We start from the raw sequence: 24,099 nt of genomic DNA, 5'->3' as shown, positions 1-24,099 counted from the left end.
GTCCAAATTGCTTCAGGATCTGACCATAACCTGCTAAGTTTAGGACAAGATATGTTTAGGGAAAATGGTTTTTTATTTTGATCTGAGCTTTGACATATTTTTAGTTTACCTAACTCACAAGGAGTACCAACACCTGACTATCCTTCAGCCTATCCAGCCTCCGACCTATTAAATGCCAGGTACCTTGCACAGATGAAGCAGCTATTAATTAATGGAAGTAGGGTGGAGCTTATGAGAGTACAGTCCCTTTCTGCTGAAAGAGACTATTTCCTGGGATGCTTAAAAACACAGAGGTAGGTTTCTAGTCTGTTACTGTAGAGATAATTTGGGTTTCAGCATGAGCTGGACTGAGATTAATGAGTTTACTTTTTACCCTGCTTTAGATGAGCCAGAGCTTATAGCAGGGGAACTGGCTACAGTGTATCTGGGATCCTTACTAATTCAGACATGGAGGATATTTTAATGCAGGCAGAAGGAGATTGTGATTGCCCTACATACAGATAACCAAACTCCCAATCAGCCAGCCAGCAACTGCAAGCTGCTGGAAACCAGGAAGCCTGTCAGCCCCATATCTGCAGTCCCCAGGCCATCCAGAAATAGTGGAATGGGCTTATCCAAGAAAGATAATCTCTTCTGCTGTCCCAAACAGGTATGCCCCTAATAAAAGCAGAAGTGTTCATGTAGGTATGGTTCCTAAAGGAATGGAAGAGAAGTGAAGCCATGGCCAGGCAAGGCAGGACAATAAGGTACAACACTCAAAATCAGTCGTACCTCTGTGACTTTTGAATTTTCTGTAAGCAAAACCAACGTAGTTCCAAATTTGCTCCTAAATAACAATCTTGACCTTGAAAAAAAGCACTCTTCTTATTTCTTACAATGCCGCCTAAAGATATGCTAAGCCAGAACTATTTCTTTCTCTAAATGCTTGTTTAAATGTTTAAATACTTGAGGTTTGTTAAAAAAATGTGTTTCTAACCACATTTTATCAAGTGAAAGAGATTTGAGACAAAACCAACAGGATTACCCCTGCGTTTTTGTAGTTAGAAGAATAATATTGTTTTGTTCCATCAATGTGTCCACTTTACATTGTTCAGCACAAAGCTTTGTGGAACAAGAATCATGGGAATATCATAATATAAAGGAAAAAGGTACAAATAACAGCTTCATAAACTGAGAAATGTACATAAATAAATCATGTAGATGGGGGCAGTTTGCTTAGCTGGCAAGAAAAAAAAATGGAAAATATGCTTGTTAAACAATAACCACAGAGTGTGCTTTTATGATGTTTCTCACCACAGTAATTCATATTAAAGATAGAAGCAGTTGCATGTTAAATAAAATCATTCAGCAATGTTCGCCTCACATTACAAAGAGCTGACTTATGTTGTTTTTAGATGCCTCCCATTAGAAAGTAAATATTCCTCTGATGTTATACATTTCAGAAAATTTAATAAAGATGAACTGTAAATAAAGTCGCAGGGAGATTTCAGACAGTTTTATTAGCAGATTGTTGAAAAGAAAAGAAAATTAAATACAATAACAGTAAACGTGGTTCTCACATTGAAACCAGGCTCAAATAACTAGGCTACCATAGAAAAATTTCCAATTCTTGCATTATGATGTAAAAACAGATTTTTGTACAGATTTTGTACAACAAAATTCGTAATAACCTTTTTTCATTTTTAGAAAACTTTAAATATATAGATAAAAATAGACAATTTTCATAGGTCCTACATGAAGATGAGTATGTTCTGTTCCAAGGGCTTGCATAGAGCGCAAATATGGTTATAATATAGAACAACTAGACATTAATATCTTTAAGATTAAAAAAGCATATAAACAATAACATGAGGACAACTTTTCTTCATAATCTATGCCAAAAAAAAAAAAATCCAAATCAAAAACCAAAACCAAAATACCAACCCAAAACCTGTAAAACTAAAGAGGGGCAAAAACTTCAACTTACAGTAAAATCTCGTGGTCTGTAATATTTACACTGTTTTTAGCAAGATTCTTTCTAGACATCCAGCTCATAAATTGGTTCCCCTTTAATCCTTAACACTTCTGTTCATGTACCAAGCCAAACACTGAGGCATTCACAAAGGTCTTGAAAGAATATACTGTAAAACTACTAAACCTACTTACAGGTGACTCTATGCAAGGAGCAGAGCAATGGTAAATGCTAGTACATATTTCAGTTGTAGGCTTTTAATTCTCTTTCAGATATGAATGATTCAAAAGCTTGCCACAAGTCCATCTAACTTTACAGCTGTTAACCCTTTAAAGACTGCATATGAAAACACTGGAGTACAGAATCCCATGTGTGTTTAAGCAACTATGACAATCATGAAAGAATCATGGTTAGAAAATAACATCACTACAAAGGATTAGACAATATTTAATGAAAAATATTGCTCAATATTTCTTTAAAAAAATTACTGTGATGTGAACTTGTATATACATCTTTCTATTGTTAAAAAAGGATTGTGGTGGAGTAAATATGAACTGCACAAAATAAATGTGTACCAGTATTGCGAGGAAGACCTATAAACTAGAAGCTCAGTGCTAGAGTTTACAAAACATTAGATTTTTTTTTTGGACAAAATAATATTAATATCCAATCAGAACTACTTTTAAAGAAATATTTGCTTTAAGTTAGGAATCTTAGACATTTAAGGTTTTGATATGTTTCCATGTAATAAATAATATTTTATATGCATAAAACATTAGATGAAGAAAGCATAATCACAAAACTTACAGTAATAGCACTGATTCACAAAATCAGTCTTTAAAGGGGTAACCCAAAAGTATGCAAAGCAAAGAACATAATTTTTAGTAACGTAATAAGCAGTGTTTTGCAGCTTACTTCCAGTTATCAGCACAAAGGTGAAAACACATATTGTAGCTTTCATAAAGACAGTGAAAGTAACACATAACCATCCATCCCTAAGACAAGGTGGGAGGGACAATAGACTTCAACTGTATCACTCAGTTCTACGTGGAATTGGACTGATACATCAAGTGTTTGTTAGGTTTTCTTTTTTTAGCAACATTGACGTAATATGACATTAACATATAAAAATATTTCTGGCATTTTGACTTGCTGCTCAGCCACAGTCCATTCTTAGAAGTGCACTAGTCAGGGCACTAACCAGGGCTTAATATACAAATAAAAGTGGCTGATACAGAATTCTGACTTGTTACCAGATGCTTAAGATCTCATTCAGTAATACTGTGACTCCAGGACAAATATTTACATGCCTGCATGCGTTAAAACTAGAAAGGTGTCTTTCTGACCAACAGGGTGACAAAACAATATTATCTAAAAGTTTCATTTCCTAAACTCTAGATTTCTACTGCATACATAATACCTTCCTTGTGTGATTTGTGTAATATACTGTACATGTGACCAACATTTTGATAAGAAGCAAAGTCTTTTATTTCATAAACCCCTGCCAGTTTACAATGAGAAACTATTCTTCTTTTTAATTTTTTTAAATTTTATTTTAGGAAAAGAGACTTTGTGAATGGTAAAACAGTTTGTTTACATTCAGCATTTCTTTTCACTTACACAAAATTCCATTTCACTTAATGTAGTCTAACATATAGGTGTTGGTCTCTCAGAAAGCATGTGGAAAAAATGTCTTTAGAAGAAAAACCCATGATCATTGTTTGAAAACTGAATGTATCCATTTTTTCTTATTTTACCTTTTTTTTCCTTTTTTTTTTTTTTTTAATAAGAATCCTCTTATGCCCTCTACAAGTTCATTTCTGAGCTGTCTTGCTGGTTTCGGTATGGTATAATAGTCTGTAAGTGTACTTGGACACCGCTGGAAGGATCATTGGATGTGCTCAAATATAGAATCATCAGAGGAGGAGAAAGTCTGCATTCCTTGAAAAAGGGAATACTCAGCCTTGTTCTGACCGCCTGTAATTTTGGATACAATAGTCCGGCGCAGAGACGCAGATTTTTGCTGTGAGAACAGTGCTACTGTACATTTACAAACATTCTCTAGATCTCCAGGTTGAGCCACAGGAGATAACCAAAGGAGGACACTCTTGCAGAATTCTTTAAATTTTTGAAGAACATTGATAAATGAAGTTGAGGAAGTTGGTTTGAAAACGTTTTGTTTCCACAGAACTCCTTATGAGCCAATGTCTTACTGCAACGTTCTTTACCGTAGCACACGTATTTTCAGCAGGAAAAATTCAATACATGACAGTAGTTTTCAAATAAAGTCTTCCATCTAAAATATGAAAGAGAAACATTTGCTTTATATATTTATATCTTCAATGAATCAAAGATAGGAAAAACCCCACAAGATTTAAAACCTCAGCAGAAGTAGTCATGCAACAGATCTGTAAAATGTCCCCTATGGTACTTTTTGCCCAAAATAAAAGAAAATCATAAAACTGGAATGTCACCTTAGCAATTTCATCAGTCAGTGGTCAAATAAACTCTGTTGAAAATTACACTCACTTTGCAAGTTGTGAAAAATGTAACAACTTCTGAAGCTTCAATATGTATCAGTGCTAGGGCACTAGGAATGTAGGTGGAGCCTCTGTGCATGTGTTTTTACTGATATGCAAAAGTACCTGAATAGCGCTGAACAGCAATTATTTCCTTCATGGTTGCAGAGCAAAAAAAAATCTTCTTGCATGCAATTGTTAGTATCCCAATACTAAAGGCATAGCTCACACTTTCTGATTTAGCTGTGTTGTTAAATATACCATGTAATGTAACCATTGTGCACATTTGTAGCTATTTATATAGAACCCAGTATAGGATATTTAAACGGTATCAGTGAAGTATAGCCTCCTTCCCCCCATAAATGAGATTAACTGAACAATTACTATGTTAAAGATGTAAGCACATTTCTCACAACATTTTTTCCACCCAAGTGAGGAGCATATATTTAAGTGAGATATGTGAGGGAACATGGGAAACACTAAGCTAACGCAGCCAGTAATTGTTGATCTAGAAAAATTTGAAGGGAACATACTGGCACAACATATTTTCACCTAATTTTAAAGTACAAAGCAATTTTTTCTTCGCCTAGGACATGAACACCTTGTATACACCTATTTTGATAACAACATAATGACTCTTTTTTAAAAAACAGAAAACAGACAGAAAAGTTTCTTAGCTTTGTGACCTGTAGGGTAGAAAGTGTTGTCCCCATGTGAATAAATCACATTACGAAGCAATTAATCCTCCCCAGTACACAGTTACTAAACACGACATATTTTAGAACATAAGCATTTGCAACTACAAGCTGTATCTCAGCTATTAAAGTTTGCATGAATTTACTTGAATCTAAGTTAATTCAGTAAATATTCCTAAGATTTCAGAAGGTTTTGTTTCTGTTTTGATTTTCTTAGTCTAACATGTTTATTTTACATCAGTCTAGAATTTTTAAATTTGATATACAGTAAAAATTATATATATAATGAAGCAATTGTGTGAGATGAACCTGTACAAATGGATGCTGAAATTTTTGAAATGTTTGGTTATCCTTTGAAAGATGTGGCATCACCTCCATTAACTTACTGTAGCTGTTGAGAGAAAGAAAAGTTAACTTGAAAGCAGACAAAAGTACAGACCACACAGATGTAAAGCCTTCTACACATCCCTTTTCAGTTCTATCAGAACTGCTGGGGGAAATGGGAGGCTGTAGAATCACCCTGCTGCAATGATTCTTATCTAACATCTCTGTTTTTCCTTTTCCACCACTAGTTTTCTTTTGCAAGCTTCTGGGGTATATTGGCCTTTTGCTACTTTCTCCCCATCTTTACATTTTTCTTATATTTTTCTGCCTCCTTTCCCTACTATTTTAGTTCCTAGCTTCTTTTTTTCTTTTTTCTTTTTTTTTTTTTCCAGAGTACACGATAACTTTCCCACTACATAAAAGTGCTTCCTCTCAGAAGCTTTTCCATTCTCTTTGCTCTTTATGGTCTTTTTTTGCACTGAAGAGAAATAAAAAGGAATTGAGTAAGGCCTTAACTTAAAGACTTTTATATTATTATTTGATGTATGAAAACCAACCAAAATGCTTATGGGAATTCAGGAGAGAAAGAATGAGGCCCTGAAATGGAGCTCAGTAAAACTGAAGGCCTGGAAAACCATCTCCAAAGAAAACCTGCATTAAGTATAGGTTAGCTAGTGCTACTACTGGCTACATTTCCATATAGCTCTCCCAAACATACTGAATAAACACAATAAACATTTATAGCACTAAAGCTGTCTAGATACCTCTGTAGGAGTATTACTCTGCATATATACCAGCACTTTGGCTATCCTGAATGTACACTTGCTAATGAGTGCTATGTATAATTCCCACACCTTAACATTCTGATAACCTGCAGTCAGTAACTTATTTTATTATACTAGGTCTCCATTTACCTTTTAAAATAAAATATGTATTAAAACTAATTCTCAATTAAAAATACAGCTGCAGGAAGCAGAATCCTTGTAGCAGCCAACAAAAGATAAACAGCAGTACAGTTTCAGGAGTCAGCTCTATTTTACACTCTTTAAGGATCCAACCTGGCAGTGAAATCAATAGGAGGTTTTTCACTTTTAAAAGACGACACTATCAGATCCTGTATTCTATAGCCACAGAAAATGAATAAGAATAGAAAAGGGCAGCTCTACAAAGCACCTTCCTTACAAAGAGGATACTTGTTTATATATATAAGTTGTCTTCAATATCTTCATTAACAGCTTGGCCACAGAACTCAAGGGAATACTAAGTTTGTCAATGACAATAAATTGGGAGGAGTTGACTGTCTTGAGGGCAGAAAGACCTTGACAACTGAGAGAGGTGAGCAGTCAAACCATATGAAGTTTAACAGGGGCAAATGCTGGACTCAGTACCTGGGATGGAGAAATCCTGGTGGTGTGCATGGACTAGAGAATGACAGGCTGGAGAACAGTCCCATGGAAAGGGACCTGGGGGGTCACGGTCAGAGGCAAGTTGAACATGGTCAGCAGTGCCTGGCAGCCAGGAGGGCCAACCCTGGGGTGCATCAGGCACAGCATCGCCAGCCAGGCAAGGGAGGGGATTGTCCTGCTTTGTTCTGCACTGGGGCAGACTCACCTCGAGTGCTGGGGGCATTTTGGGGTGCCACAATGTGAAAAGACATTAAACTATTTGAGAGCATCCAAAGAAGAGCTGTGAAGATGGTGAAGAGTCTGGAGGGGAAGCTGTATGAGGAACTCCTGAGGTCATTTGGCCTGTTCAGCCTGAAGAAGACTGAGGGGAGACCTTGTTGCAGTCTTCAATTTCCTCACATGGGAAAGTGGAGGGGTAGAAGCTGATCTCTTCACTCTCATGACCAGTGACAGGACTTGAGTAAACAGCATAAAGCCAAGTCAGAGGAGGCTCAAGTTGGATATCAGAAAATGGTCCTTCCCCCAGAGGGTGATTGGGAATTGTAACAGGCTCCCCAGGGAAGCGGCCATAGCACCGTGGCTGAGAAGTTCATGTAGCCACTCATGAAGAATGAGCAACAGGTAAACAGTGAGCTTCAGAAATTCAAAGACTTCAAACTGTGTTACGAAAAACTCACAGATCTGCAGAGGAATGATGACCTTGCATCACAAAGTGGTCACCAAATACAACCCCTATGTTTGTCTGCTGTCTCTTTCCATTGGATGTTCCCATCCATTTCTCTCCCTATTCTTAATGTTCTGAGGTTCTTTCCAAATAACAGGAACTTCTCAGCGTTGTCAAAGCCACCAGAATCACTTTGCCTCTAGGTGTAGCCAGAGTTCCTGAATACAAATGGAGTATTACCACTGATAGGCCTGTAATGATTTCAAGGTTAAAATCCCAGACAAAACCTACAAATCATGAAAGTGATCAGCAAATTGAGCCAGCTCATCCTTTGTAAACCAATGTGAAAATGCCACTACTTCCAAATCCTAAATCCTGAGCATGCCTGTGCCTTGTGCCTCCCAACCAGCTTTAACTTATCAGCTACGCAGGCCTGTTGCATTACTTTCTTTTGTTAACAAATGCAGAATTTTTCTATCAGCATAAAAATGATTTTATGTAAAACAAATATGTAATATTTTAGCCACACAAACATATGTATACAAACATATACTACACAAACACTCACACAGACACACACACTAAGGATGTTTACTACACTGGGGTATATTTCTAGCTTACTGAAAATTGCTGGTCTGTGGTGAAGTTTCCCAAATTTACATACTGTTATATACAATATAAGTACATAAAACTTACTTTTACTCTTAGGAAGTCAAGCAAGAACACAAACTGGGAAAATACTGCTAAATTTCTAAATAGAACTGTGTGTGATTAGCAGATTGTCATCTGTTTTAATTGCTCTTTTGCAAATGGCAGTGTTCAGCAAGATCACACAAGCTCATGCTAGTAACTCAAACTGAAAATGCCACTACTCCTAAACATCATTTGTTCTTGTCTGTGGATTGATATGACAGAAATTCTATCCAGAGTGAGGGAGTATTTTTTTAGATCAACTCTTTTTAATTAAGATTCATTTTGAGGCTTTTGAATGAACATGCCCAAATAGTTAAAAGGTCACAAATGTTATAAAAAACAAACAAATGGAACCGACATAAAAGTTTGCATTGCTGAAACAAATCATATGTCTCGAAATGCATTCCCACAGAGATGTCATCTGTGTAATGATTCACTTTAGTGTTCTGTGGGCAGCGTGCAGTATCTCTATGGGCCCAGTATTTTCAGAGGTAAAAACACAAACCCACTCATATATTACTATTAATATGCAACCTTGTAAACTGATAAAAATTAAATGCTAGGTTTTGTCTTCAGCTGCAAACTAAATAAGTCGCCCATTAGATGATAATGTGGGTATTTCTGCCACTGAGTGCAAGTCTCAAAAAATCATATTCTCGAGTTGCTTTAAAAATAAATGTAGTAACAGTGATCATTATTACTACAATACTGCGGTGTTTAATTTATGAAAATCTACAAATCAATGTCAAATGTCCAAATCTGAGTTCAGCCACTTGCTTTCTTCCAAAAACCTACTGAGCTAAATTTTCCTTATGAAAAGGAATAGTGTTTTCTATAGTTCGGAGCTGAAAACAGACAACCAAGCAACCAAACAGACAGAAATATACAGCAGCTTGACACAGAGAGATGATAAGAAAGAAACCCCCAGAGTCCAGGTTAAGAAAAGAAAAGGACAAAATATGTTGTGAGAAGGAATATCAAGAATGGTTTGGATTGAAAGGGACCTTAAAGATCACAAAGGACCACTGTCCTGTCATGGGTAGGGATTTTTCTTTCACTAGATCAGGTTGCTCAGAAAACAAATGACAAGATATAAAATCTCAGTGTGAGCTTTGGAAAGTTGGGATGTCAAGTTTTGAATATTTTTTTTATTCTTTTTTTTTTTTTTTTAAATTGTAATTTGTGAGCTTTAGAACAGTAAATCCCAGTCCATGATCTGAGGACCTTTGCATCAAAGTAGCCACAGTTTCAGTTTCTAGAAGTCCTAACTTTAGTTAACATATTTTTGTCAAATATCACTGGTGCAGGCCAGTGATAGAAGCCAATTTTCACTCAGAATGGGTCTTAAGGGTATTTGAATAGTGTATCTATTAATATTTTTGTACTTTCAAAGAACAAAGGTTGATGTCTCTTTTAGTGAAGACAGAAACTTGATTCCCAAATATGGCTCTGAAATTTTCTGTTTATTTTAGTTTGTGAGGCTATTTTTTTCCTGGTTTTCTGTTCTCTCTTTCAAACTTCTATTTCTTTTCCTTTTCATTTTAGGTAACAGAGATTTCATGTACTGATGATTTCTCAGCCTCTTTTCTTATCTTTAGGAAGGTAATAGCAGTGTTAGCTGAATCCTCTAAGGACGATATTAGCACAAATAAACTCAACAACAGCAACCAAAAAAAAACCTATTTGTGCAATATGTATTTAATGGAAACAAAAGGTTCTTCACTCATAAAAGTTCATTTGAACCCCACCCCTATGGCTGGTGACTGAGCTGATCTAAGTTTAGGGTCCTCTTCTAAAAGCACATTTTGCAACACAAAATCCCCAGGACTAGCCCATGTGCTCCTAAGGCAGCAGATGCTTCATACTGGAATTGAGTATACTGTTGCCAGACCCTTTAGCTATTAAAAAACTGCTAACTTCAGCTTGAAAGAAATAAAATATTTTGACCTTAAATGGGGTTACTTATATCTAAATCAAAGCAAAGCTGCTCATTTGCGCTAAGTAACATAATAAATTGCATTTCCTGTTAGGAAGTAGCTTTATTAAAAATGGTAGCTATTTTCTCAGAAGTTATTTCCAGGCACCTGTAATCTTAATGAGGTTTGTCCCTTTCAAAGAACAGTTGTACGTGCATGCCCAAATGCACGCAACCTCTTCAGCCCAGAGTTGATAAAAGCATCTGTATGCCCCAGCTCAAGCACATTAAAATTATATAACTGGTTGGTTTATTTGTTTTAATAAGATGGGGCAAATGTGAATCACAGTGTACTTCTAGCCATTCATTCAAGCTGAAATTTTGATCATTTGGGAGAAGAGAAACAAAACAAAAAGAAAGGGATGGCAAACAAATGGTAATGATTCATGTGGTATTTGATAAGACAGCAATGGGAAGTCAAAATATCTTCCATGTGGCATATGGAAGAGATCTTAGTCAAGCTGTAATCCTTCTTTAAAAAAACTTAAGAGGAAACAACTACTGTATACTCTTCATATATTTAATTCCAAATTGAGACACAAGAGGTTTTATTTTCCACCAAAGATGTAAGATAAAAATGGGAGTCTAACTTTTTAATCATGGGAACATAATTTATGATGAACTTCAGTTTTTTTCAGTTTGCAGAGTGTGAGACAAAAAAGCCCAACATTTGTAAAATTCAGTCATGGAATCAACTGAACATAACTTTTCATAGTATTCCTAATAAAATGTATAACAGTACATTTTCAGGGGAAATAATTCATCCTAGTGTCTAGAGTTAATTAGAACTCTGAGGTTTTACAACTCAATACTGAAAAGGAGAGATGGAGGGATATATACTGAGTAGATAATGTTACTGTCAACACAAGTAGATCATGTATTGGGGAACATGGATGGATCCACTGCCATCTTCCATAGCAGAGTACAGGAGATGCAGGAAAGCTGGCTCAACCATTGAGGCTTTGAAATTCAAGCCATTTGTTCTTTTAAAAAAGTGCCCATCCAGTTTTTATGCAAAGATGGGTGATTTCACACTGCATGTTCATTAAACACATGCAAATACAAAGTATGTAAACATATTTGGCCAAACACTATCCCAGTTTGCCCTTTGTGTAACACCAATAAATTAGTTTCAAATTTGCATATTGTTATTAATCATACACCTTTCATTTCTCTACTTAACATTCATGTACAAATATATTTGTGTTACTACTCAGTGCAAATATTCAGGAAACTGAGATGTCCATGTGTTTCTTTTTATAATGACAATTTATATGTAGGAGATTTTAATTCTAATTTAAGACATAAAACTAAACCATGGATGTGTAAAAAAGAGCATCTAAACACCTTTTTTCACAGTTATTTTCAAATATTGAACTATCTTCTTTCAGATATTTCACCATGTGTTTTAATCATTAATATATATTTCCATTACTCCCATGTTACTGTGGGAGTAAGCTAAAGGTCAGCAATCTGGTCTTTAGTAAACTAACAAAGCAGGGGAGACATATTCATACCTGAATACCTGAATATGTCACCTTTATTATTTAAAGATCATATACTATGCATAAAACTGGCCATTTGAGGACTGAAAAAACTGAACTAGTAAGGTGAGAAATTGTTTGAAAGAAATAGATTTTTTTTTTTAAAATCACACTGTCTTTTCTTGTTACTTCACAAACTTAGCAACCCTTTTTGTATAAACAGAAGAAGCTATATCCAAAAAAGGCAACAGAACTGATTACTTACAAGCACTGAACCTGAATCACTAAGGCATTGTACTGTTTCACTTCATGTTAGTAAAAAAAAAAAAAATAGTAATGATAAACAACAACAACAGACACAAAACAGAACAAAACCCTTTCAACTGAAGAATCATGTGGAAAAGTTATTAAAGGATGAAGTCACAGCTAAATACAATCAGCTTGTGAGCTTCCACAGCTCATTGTGTTCAGTGCTGTTTGTATCACAGTGTGGATAATTTTGGTGCTGAACAACCTGTCCTGCATAAAACACTTTTAAGTTCTACAAAAAGGTGTGCTTTATTTGTTACTGTATCTCCAGAAATATAAACAACCTTTTTTTAGTATCAAGTAAGCAACCTTGGATCTGATAGCATAAAATTGAAAAAGAATTGAATATTGGAATGCAGTTTCTGCCTGGCACTTTCTGCCTTTGTTTGGTTTTGGGGTTTGTTTTTTTTTGTTAAGTCCAGATGGAAACAGAATTTACTATTCCTCCCTTTAGTCTGATCAGTCTTTGCCTCCTTTTTTAGTGCCTATAATAGGAATGATCACTTTTTTACATTAAATATCATCATCAAAGTAATCTTACATACAAGATATCAATCATACAGTTAAGCTTCAAACAGACTTAAAAAATAATTACTTTCCTTTTCTGGAGAGCAAAAGTGGTCATAAAATGAAACTGGAATAAAACATAGGAGATCAGTGTTTGTTGGAGCTTTCATTAGTTTTTGCTGAATAACTGAAAGTATCTATGCAAAAGTACAAGTCTGTATTTCTTTAAAACTACCCTTCATATACACACAAAACAGAAATGCACACAAATCCTTTCCATCACTCAGCTAGAAGCTGATACAGTAGGCAGGACACAGGTGTATACAACTATAGATCCTATAATAAAATATTAATAATAAAGATATTTTCTACAATTTTGGAAAAGTAACATGGGTCATGATAATTTTGCTAGGAATAGTTGTGGCCATACTTAGTACTCTCCATCAACAGACAGTGTGATTTTAACGTCTTTCAGCAGATACAAATAATTTATGAAGATGAGTTTTCCTATGTTATTATCTTTTCAAGAGCTTTACCCATTACTTTTCAAAAGGCAAGAAAAGACTTAGATCTAATACCTACTCCTATGCAGAGCACTTCTGGTTCACAGAATCACAAACCTACCTCACCCTTTTCTCCCAGCCACATCTTTTCTAAACAAGTAATTTGAATTTCATGTTGCCCAAGTAACTAAAAGGCAGACTAGTGTTTTGTTATTTTCAGATTAAATATCACAATTAATACAAGAGTATGTAATGGAGATGCCATTTGAACTGCTGCAAAGTTTACTGGAAAATAGAGGCCACTTAAAGAAAGCTATATTAGTCTGCATACATAATTCTGGAATATGGGGAGTCCTTTCTTAATATCAGTATCACATTAGCACCCCACTTTAATATACAACCATTCTTCTTCTCCTCTGAGTGCTAAAACAGAGTAACTGCCAATGCAAAACATGAAGAAATAGTCACATGCAGAACAAGAAGGAATGAGGCTGTAAAATAGATAGATTGCACAGCAGCAAGCTTATGGAAAATCTATTAAGGATGCATGGGATGTCAAAACATGTGTAACATAACCTTGCTGCTTTTAGGTATTTTGTATGAAAGCAAGTTTATGGCACCAAGCAGTGCCATTCAGCTCCAGAGCAGGAGCCAAAGCAGCAGAAACCAAACCAGAAGTCATGCCCTAGGAAATGAGCTATGAATGAAGTCACACATAATCCTTCCAGCACACAGAAATAGACATAGGTCTTAATGAAGTTCCCAGGGTTTAGCATGGGTGGCATAACTATAAAACTGAAAATAAAATCAGCTCATGTTGATTCTGAGAAAGACTTTGAGCTGAAACACGTAAAGGGGGTCTAACCCAGTAGTTAGCTATGAAGCAATACTTAAGCAAAAGGATTTTGTTCTTTTCCAGAATGAAAACTACCAGCATTATATATTATGAGAGGACTCTGCTTCTGTGGCAAGTACTAATGCTAGCCCAGGTAGGTTGCTTTTCAATTCAGAGTTCAAACTAGTTCCCCTAACTAATTGCAAACTTCCATCTTGAATACATCTTCATAGATGCATTTAAGTACTGCAGTGACAAGCCAATCTTCCCTATTCCCTCTCAGTGGTAACATAATTTCAGATGGGTACTTCAAAATGATTATTCTACCCTCCCAGGAAAAACTCAATTAGCCTTAGGGCCAGGTGGTTTGAATTTGGCACCACTCTGTGTCTTTGCCAGTAAAGATTCCTCAGAAAAAACAGCATGTCATGACAGACTGTGTCCTGGATGCACCCCACTACAGAAATCCCAGACCATATGGAAGCAGCATGCTTTCCCAGAGAGAACTTAACACCATGGTTCATCATCAAAAAGTAAGCAAGAGCAAAGAGAATGGCTAAATTAAACCACAGAGCAGTCTTATCCAATGACTTTGGGATCAAGTGACTACCTTGCAGCCAGAAGCAATGAGCTGTGCAAACTATCTGAAGTGTAAAATTTTCTTGCTTCAAAGTGTGATTTTCTCAAGACAGAGGAAATGAAAAATGTTACTTCCTGGTTGCTTTTACTCTTGCCCATCCATCTCCCCCCCTCTACCCACCTCCCCCAGCTTTCCACTTACAGTGTTTCTTGTCAATAGCAACACACTAATGGCATTGTACAAGGCATTTGCACGACATTCCCTGGGACAGCGTTTAAGATTTTGGTTACCCATGCTCAAGGTGAACTTAGACTGGAATAATTTCAGAACAGGCTACTAGTATAAGACAAGGAACACAGTCCACAATATGCACATAAAAATAATTGAGTTGCTTATGATAGAAGAGTAACTGATCATTCCTTGGATATACATTAAATAATAATATGAGACACAAACCAACTCTTCTGCAGGAACTCAGCTCTGAGTGGTCTTCCAGGATGATGGATGTATTTAAATTATTTTTATTAATATATTATTGACATGAGAGCCTGAAAATGCAGATTTTAAAGCCCATCTAATACTATCTGTAATGCTATGCTACTTTAGTAGAAAAAGCAAAAACTGACTATATCCTGAATATATTTACTGAATATCTGGCCTGGTAAAATACATTTGGCTATAAAGTTAATTTTATCTGGAAAAACTAGGAAGTCAATGGTTTTGCAAGAATGTGAAAAGAAAAATAGAGGGAAATCTTATAAAATGAGGATTTTTCTGTGCACTGAATGTTTAAGATCAAGCTCTGGAACTATTGCCCATTTGCAACTGGAATAAAACTGATATTTGTATGTTTTAATAGTGTATGAGCCTTTCAATATTTTAGCATTGGGAACCAGATTGCGTTGGATGGCATAGTTATTGCAGCGAAAGTGACTGTGATTGTCACAACAAATTTGATGGCAAGGTTGAGAATGGAAGTGATCCTCCAGTCAGTGTAATACTTTTATGATGCTTCCAGTATTTTCAGTGAAGCCAAGGAGCCTGATCCAGCCAAAGTATTTTATGTCCAGTTCAGCAATGTGCAAAGATACTGTTCTCTCTCCAATGGCTAAGAGTGTATATCTTTGAGTCAGAGTATAAAGCTAAAAATGAAAGCAAATTATTGCTGCTTTTTATTTTATGTTTGTATTCAATATAGCTTGATTACTTGAAAGGAGTTGTAGCCAGCATATTGCAGTATGAAACAATATCATGAAAAATACATGTCTTTTAATGCAATGGTTGCACCGACAGTTTGTCACAGGCAAAATCTGCAGAATCAACACATAGAAAAAATAAACAAGTCAGAACTTAAATTATCTAATACAGCATTGTATATTTTTAAAAATCCATATTCTAATTTCATGCACATAAAGCAGCACTGTAAATTTTTTGGTCCTGCCTTCATAACACTTTTTTTTTTCAAGGCCAGCTGTAGCACATTGTGATCCATCCTTTCTAACATCCATGACAAAACACACTATTATGCTATTGCTGCTTTTCCTAAGCTATTAGAGGCTGCATCACTTTTAAAAAATAAGGCTGACAAGAATATAATAGAAAAAATGTTTTTACCATTACTGGTACACACTTTGTGTTTCTCAACTAGGAAAAACAAAATGACATCACATTATCATTATATATGCTGCTGTCTCCCAGGATGTCCTTCAGGTGTTACAGAACCCTACAATGAGCAAAAGCAAAATATTTCCTTTTAAAGCTAGAAGTCTATTCTATAGAATATCTTTTCCTCTTTATCAGCCAGCTGGCAGTTCACTGGAAGAATACTTATTATAGATATATGCTGACAGCAAATTTTAGCTTAGATGGAATGTGATGCTGGCTAAGTAGTCCTTCCAAATGTGTTAATTTTAGTTTCACTTCCTTTCAAATTCCTTTTCTTAGTTGACTTTTTTTTTTTAATTTCATAGGTACTTGAGATACTATTAGAGATGGGTCAAATTTCACATCAAATCCATGAGAAAGCTAAATTCTTGAATTACACAGAGGTGAAATTGTTTTGTTTTATTCTTAATCATATCAATATAAAAAACAAGCACTGCAAGAAAACACTATTTTTAGAATTACAGGAGACTTAACATAGCAATTGCTTGCTTTTCTGGTTTACAAAATGAAATTTATATGAGTATTACAGATATATTAAAATTTTGTTTATCATAAAATAAATTATTATAAATATTTCCTATTTCTCAAGGATATAAAAATGCCTCTTTTTAAATATTACTGTCAAAGATGGAAAAGACAAAACCTAAAATCTTTGGCCACTTTTAAATTAACCCAACAGCCCCTCAGCTACTTAATATAGCTATGAAATAGAGCAATTAAGTTGGGAGTGATATTTTAGGAAGATTGCCTCCTTAACTCTTAACACTGCACAAAGGGCTGCCTGCCTGCTAAAATCTCACAGTATAGTTTTGTTTACATTTTAAGTCTAACTGCTTTTTTACCTCTTGAATATTTTAAGTGAATGTTGAACTTTCATTCTCCTTAACAGGATTTCTGACCCTTCAGTTATCTTAAGATTATAAAGGAGAGACAGTCCTGTACTACACCAACATCCTGTCATTCAGCAATATACCATTTCTGATCTAATGCAGAAAAATTGATGTAAGTCAATTTTACTTAATTCAATTAAGTAAATTTTACTTAAATCGATTTTAATTAATTTTTTTCTCATATGATGGTGCAGGTAATATACATTTACACAAAATTTCAGCTCTCAAGTATTAGTTTGTTAAATCCCGTAAAATATTTCTCCAGCTATTTCCCTCTACAATATTTCAAACTAACTATAATTAGCTGATAGTTGTAAATTGCTGTATCCCCTCTCTTTGCCACTTTTTAATGCTTAGGACTCTGATCCATCACCAAAGAAAATATAAAAGCAGAAGTTAATAACATAACTGAACTTCTACTGTGCCTTTCATCCAAGATCCAGAATAGTTTACAAATATTAATTAAGTTTCACAACACCCCTGTGTGACACCAAAGCATCGGTGCTGCCATCAAGATATCAGTAGATATTATTTCTTTCTTTATGCATAAAAACTTGGTTGTGGCTTAAGGCATTGGTTAAAAATGCCCTGAATCATGCCAAATGAGGTATTGCTTTGCCATTCAAGAGCAAAACATCAGATGTAAAGCATATAAGCCACCCCAACTAATAGTACAATTTTAATTCTGAAATCAATATTATTCACTCAATTCTTTGCTGAAAAATGTAAAATGGGCAAAATAGTGACTCCTTAGCATACACTTGTTGTGACTGTGTCAAATGCTGCATCAATTCTTTGCAATTAGACAATGTTGGAGTATAATTACAACCTTTGCTATAAAAATGGATTTATTGTATGGGGAAAAAAAAACTCCATACACTACAAACAACAACAGCCACCAAAGAAATTACTTTCTCACCTCCAGAAACTGAATTCAGTTTTTCTGGAATACTACTGAGCTTACTAAATTTGTTTGTAGCAGTCTATGCTGGGGTACTCTAAGTATTAACTATAATGGGATGAACTCTACTATACATGTTTCTATATCTATATAGATACAGAAATCTGTATATCCAGTGAGGGTCAAGGGTGACGTAGATGCCCACATTGAAGACTTCTATGCTACAACAAGTTAATTCCCAGCCCGTGTCTTGTTTACAAGCATAACTACATTTAAAAGGCAAAACATTAACTAGTTGTCCATTACTAATCAGTAATGATATAGTAATCAAATTACAGTAATATAATGAAACTGTATGAGTAATATACTATTTTCCCTTCTAGAGTTCTGTGATACTTACATCTACCTCCTTTTCTTGGCACCTCATCTATCTCTTTTTCTATCTCTCAATTTATGGCTGCTTTTGTTCTTATTTCAGAATGCTTTTCTGACTCAATTCATTCCTTGTGCCTTGGGTGGTAGCATCCAAATGAAACAAATGCAGCAAAACTTCAGTACTAATGCAGAATTCAAATTCTCTTTTCTACATTTGAGAGTCATGCTTTATGCAACTTTCAAAACTGTTCAGAGTTATATGAAACAGAAAAGGAATTGTCAAGCTTGGATATTTTTCCAGAACTGATGCAAAATTACCCATTTTTAATATCAGTAGTTACAAGAAGTGACTGAAATGCAGCTGCTCTAGTGTGATTACTGTCACAACTGATGCTGGAATTCTGAGGCAAGCAAAAAGGAAAATACATAGCACATGAAATCACATTAACTTCAGACACCTGCACTGTACGTAGCTGCATTTGAGCTGGTTTAGCAGACTCCTTTTACAATCAATGAAGGAACTTGGAAGTTGTGATTCATTTTCTTCAAAGGGAGAGATGTGTCTATTACTCTTCCTTGACTTTAATAGGAGTCCAGCCAAATAGCTCAGATAAAGACATCTACCCCACAAATGTGTGAAGTGGAACATATCCCTCCCACTGATACTGTTTGGGTATTTTATAGATAATTACATTGCCTCAGCAGCTATTCCACACCTTCAGAACAGCCAGAGCAATACCTATACTTCCATTATGGCATCAGCAAAGTCCCACTATATCTTATCAGTTGAAAAAATTATAGAATAATGTAGTAAAGAATATATGACTCTGTATACCATCTTGATAGCTTAAACATCCTGTTTATTAAATTCTAAAGCACTCTTAAGGAGCACCTACTTTTTGGTCTCTGCAGGCCTTGCTTTCTCAGGTATTGCATATCTAAAATGAATGCAAACATATTAATGTGTTTACAAACTTGTTCAAGGATTTAAGCAAATGCAGGCATATTGAAAATTAGTAAAAATCTCATTGTGCTGTTTCACTGTGCAAATATAATTTCTCATAAATTATAAACCCCCCAATAATTTCCTTATTTCAAGTATATTTTCATTATTCCAATAATGTTGTACTCATCCTTGAAGTGAAGGAAACTTCTTTTCACCTGTCTTACTATACACAGTTTCACCATTCCTTTAGCCACTATTTTAACTATACTTTGTCCACAGGCTCTATTTCCAGCAATATTAAGTAGCTGACAGATTACTTTGGGATTTTAGGTGATCCTTGTTTTAAGTAATAGCCTTCACCTTTTTCCCAAAGCACCCAATCATTGTCCTTTTATACCTGTTCTTTTACAGAAATAGCTCTTAATTTCTTTTAATCTCCTTGCAGTGCTATATTCAGATTTTGCACAAAACCTCAATACTGATGATATTTTTTTACCCACTGCATATTCTCGTTCTGCATGTCTGTCTGTTTTGGATAATGGCTCAAGTTGCTGATCACCACAGCTAGGACAGTCCTTCATAACTTACATTCATCAGTCCTACTCCAAGTTTGATCATTAAATGCCAGTTAGTAACTCACAAACTGTTTTATTTTTTCCTCAGCTGTTAGTCTTGTACAGTATAAACTAACATAATGTACAAACTCCTGCTTTATTTTAAACTCCAGCCTATGATGCTAGTCTCTTCTTCTCTGCATAATATCTGTTCTATGAAATCTCCGAGGTATCACAGGTTGACAATAATAAAAAATATAAAAATGTTTACTTTGTCATCTCTATTTGTAAAATATAAATAATAAAATTATCATCTATTAAGATAAAATTGAAATAATTTAAAAACCCTTGAAAACTTTTGGTAGAAGAAATAGGGTTTCTCCAAATTTAAATGTTGCTGTAGTCAAAATGACACAGAATGTGCAATAATGTGTTTGTTTTTCAGATACTGTAGGTCTGAAGAGATTTTTTTTGTATACTTCAATTATAAAAACATTTAAAACATACAAACTTGTGCAATTTTTATTTTAATGAAGATGAGAAGTTCATTAACGAAGATAAATATTTCATTAGATGTTAAATAAAACAAAGAGATTTTTTGGCTTCTCTCAGCACAAAATTCCTTTGAAAGATTAATTAATACATGCAAATTATGCAAATTAGACCCATGCAAATATTTTATGAAGACAATTAAGGGAACCATTAATTACTGCTTTTTTTGCTTCAGTGAGATTCATTCATTTAATTTTAATTTCACTTTAACTGTTTTGATGTATAATCTTGCAGCTAAGAACTTTATCTTTCCTAGTGGGTCACTTAAACTTATAAATTTCATCAAGTGAGCAGCAACAGAAATCTGCAAAGATATTCTCTGGGCTATGTTTAGTATCAAGAGAAATTTTTGACACAATGCACTCCTAGAAACTGCAGAACTGGAAGGGAATGTGAGCTCATTCTTGGACAGGGTTCAACTGCTGGAAAAGCAATTAATTTGCTTTGGCTGTGCTAATATAGGGGAATTAGAAAGTGTGACACAAGACAAATAGAAATAATTAGTTCTCCAAAATGATGTTCTCATTAATATGGTTTGAACAGTAGAAATAAAAAACATTATTGTGGCATGTCTGCATTCTGTCCCTAGCCACAGGAGGTAGGAAAATGCAACATACAGCATTTTTTCACCTTTGTAGTTTGTGTGGTATTTATTTTCATTTTTTATTGTAGGTTTAAAGAAAGGCAAATTGTGGACCTGATCCTGTTATCTAAAATCTACTGTACTTGCATAAAGCATGAGGAATCCTTACACTTCTTTCTGTGAACAGATGAAGCTATAAACATAACTGACTAGGCTTTTCACAATACACTCAAGTTCCTAAATTGAAAGTTTTATTTCAATATTTTTCATTTAAATAATATTTTATTACATGCAATACCCAAGGAATAATGTGTTTTTCTGCAGCTTAAGCTCCTTTAGTAAAAAGGCTGCTCTAGCAAAAGAGCTACGATATCCTCTCCAAATCCGATAACATAATTTCCTTTTTCCATAACATGAATATACACACACACATTTTACAGAGTACATAGAGGGGGATTTTCACTTGCTCTCCTTAACACTTACCCCAGTACAAAGCTGAAGGTTTTCTACAAGCAGTGAAAATCACTAGCTAGCACTCTTTATAAAAACAGGCTGCTAGAAGGCTGTTAAGAACATCTGCTCACTTACACTCTGTATTTCTTAGCTTGTTGCAGGGTTAAAGGTAATGGAAGACTATGTGGCCCCTTTAAAATATTAACTTCTCCCTCCCCTGCAGGTTTGCCAAGTTGCAATTGGAGGCACCTGCCTTTGAAAGTTTCTCTGTCTACACACCTTTTATCTAGAATCAGATGTTAAAGTGCAATGACTTGATATAATTTATTTCTTCTTTCAGTTAGGTGGAAAATCTATACCATCTGACAGAAATAGAGATTTTTCCCTTTAAATACAAGGAGAGAAAAATGTGGCCATGTGTTAACATTTTTTGAAGGCTGATTGCCACAATTAACAAAATCCTTAAGTGCAACTACCACAGAGGTTTAGCAAAATTACCCAATAAAATTTCTAGAACTCACACTGTAATGATTCATTACAAAAATCTAATGTCTTTAGGGACTTTACTGATAAAAATTAAAATCTATAAAACCTTCCTATAGCTGCCTATTGCTTAACAACATAGATATAGTATGTCCATGTTCCTAATTTGCAAAGAATGGGTCAAATATGTGGAGAATGAACATGATTCTTGCAAAATGCTGGGAAGTGACTTCATCTTTGTCCATTAATTCTAACTTTTTGAAACTTTTGTTAAATGTGTCTGTTAATGACTTCTATACAAACAAATATTAGAACTAACAACTCATATCATATCTGGCAGATTCTAGACTAGCATTTCCTAAAAAGCTTTTGGCATTCAAATACTGTTCACCCTTTGCTGGGATCTTATTCTCCCTCCACATTGCTAACTTTCTCAATGTGACATTTTCTGCTTCTTCCTCAACTTTCTGTTATAATTTCTGAGGGCTTCCTCACATTGTCGCTCTCTCCATACTTTGCATCTGAGTAGTCAAATCCATGAACTGAAATTCAGTCACTATACCCATGCTGACAACTGACACGGCCCTTTGTACTCCAGGTCTGTTCCCTTCTGTCTGACATAAAACCTCAGTCTGCTTTTCTGATCCTCTGTGTGCATGTGTCGCTGCTCTGACAATCTTAGTTTGAGAAAACAGAGCTGTTAATCATTCACCCCTTCAGATTCCTCCTCATCTTCCCCACTACTACTACTCTTAGTCACTATGAACTACTCTTTTAATCTTGTCTGTCAGTAAGGTTCAAAATCAAGGTATCCTGTTTGTTTGTAACTTCTGACTCTTCATTACAACACAGTGTCTGAATTTATTCTCATAAAAAGTCTCTGCCCCTCATTCTCCTAGCCCACTTTCTAGCTATAAATTCACATGATGTTTCTCCTCATATCTCACCTACTAAAGTTTCTGTCTCAGTTGTATAAACAAATTTGTATGGCAAAAATATTTTCCTAGTCTGCTTCTTTGAATTGTCACTCTCTTCTACTTCCTTCACTGGCTCTTCCCTTTTAACAAGTAGAAACACAGTACTTGAAAGGTTTTACCTTACCCTTCACCTTGTGCATTACTCCTTATCAAAATGCTTCAGATTGGAGTGATACTTCCAAATAAGCATCATCATAGTGCTGTCCACAGTAAAGAAGACCCTCATACAATACTTACAAGATGAACTCACTACAGCCCTTTAGGTCTGAAGCCTGGACTTGCAATGAGTCTGACAGAAAGACTGAGATCAGGAATGCAGCCTGAATCCAGAATGTGATGAGAATACAGGTTCATGGACATATAAAACTTCCAATATAAATCAAAAGCACTTACCAGCACAGTCACTAACATCTCATAGCCATCAGCTCCCCTCAATATTTGTGTAAAGTTTTAAAGGAAAGTGACATCATTTGGTTACATTTCTTCAATAACTTTAGTTTACCTGGTCATGAATGGGACAATAATTTCAATGCTATTGTAGGGGACATAGGTAGGGATGATCACAACAAAAGATTTAATGAATACTCTTGCCCCACTTCTGGCAAGATATCAGTTTACCTCCTAGAAGAAATGCATTAAAGTATTTTTTCACATAAAACATAGCTTTTGCCATAACATACTTGTGGACAAATTTGCATTTGATGGCTCAAATTTAATTAAATGTTACATCTTCTTAGTGGTTTTGACTGAAACATTAAAAGGACATTGTAGTAATGCACACAGGCTTTCAGCTCCTGAAGTACAAAAAGCTCATACTGGTTTATTTTTACTTCTGGGAGTAAAAGTATAGCAGGTACTGAGCTGATATGTACACAAGAAAGCTCAAGGAAAAAAGTTCAGTGTAACTTTGGGTTTGGAAGCTGCTATATCCTACCATTCTTAAATAAAGAAATAATTAAATAAACAATTCTTCACTACTGTAGCTTCAAACCTTTGAAATGTCTTTATGCAAGGTGTTTTAACTGGCTATATTTATGTAGAAGTACCAGAATCTAGAATTTATTTCAGTCCTTTTTTACAAAAAATGAATACACTGGGTTAACTTAGTATGTGAGCAGCATTCATATAAAATCAAGTAATAATCAAATAATGCTAGGCAGCATGTGTTTTTGCATTTTCAAAGCTTTGTCTTACAAAGAAAAGACTTAAAACATTTAGACCAGGTGCACTTTGTCATTGCCCTGATATTCACAGAGGTTAGCCATCAGTCTGAGC

General features: G+C 35.0%; 1 protein-coding gene across 5 annotated transcripts in view; it reads right to left on the bottom strand.

Moving 5' to 3' along the window:
- Window positions 1–1,480: 1,480 nt before the first annotated feature.
- The window catches only part of DACH1 (dachshund family transcription factor 1), a 353,160-nt gene continuing 330,541 nt past the window's right edge, over window positions 1,481–24,099 (bottom strand). For all 5 annotated transcript variants that reach the window (XM_031504835.2, XM_021548063.3, XM_021548061.3 and 2 more), the window contains one exon: window positions 1,481–4,247. In XM_031504835.2, coding sequence (XP_031360695.2) covers window positions 4,210–4,247 — 38 coding nt within the window. In that variant the 3' untranslated portion in view covers window positions 1,481–4,209. The remainder of the gene's footprint in view (window positions 4,248–24,099) is intronic.

Source organism: Lonchura striata, chromosome 2, assembly GCF_046129695.1.
Source record: "Lonchura striata isolate bLonStr1 chromosome 2, bLonStr1.mat, whole genome shotgun sequence".
In the NCBI taxonomy this organism is placed as follows: domain Eukaryota; kingdom Metazoa; phylum Chordata; class Aves; order Passeriformes; family Estrildidae; genus Lonchura; species Lonchura striata.
Note: the sequence above shows the minus strand (reverse complement) of the source record. Positions and strands in the feature narration are given on the sequence as shown.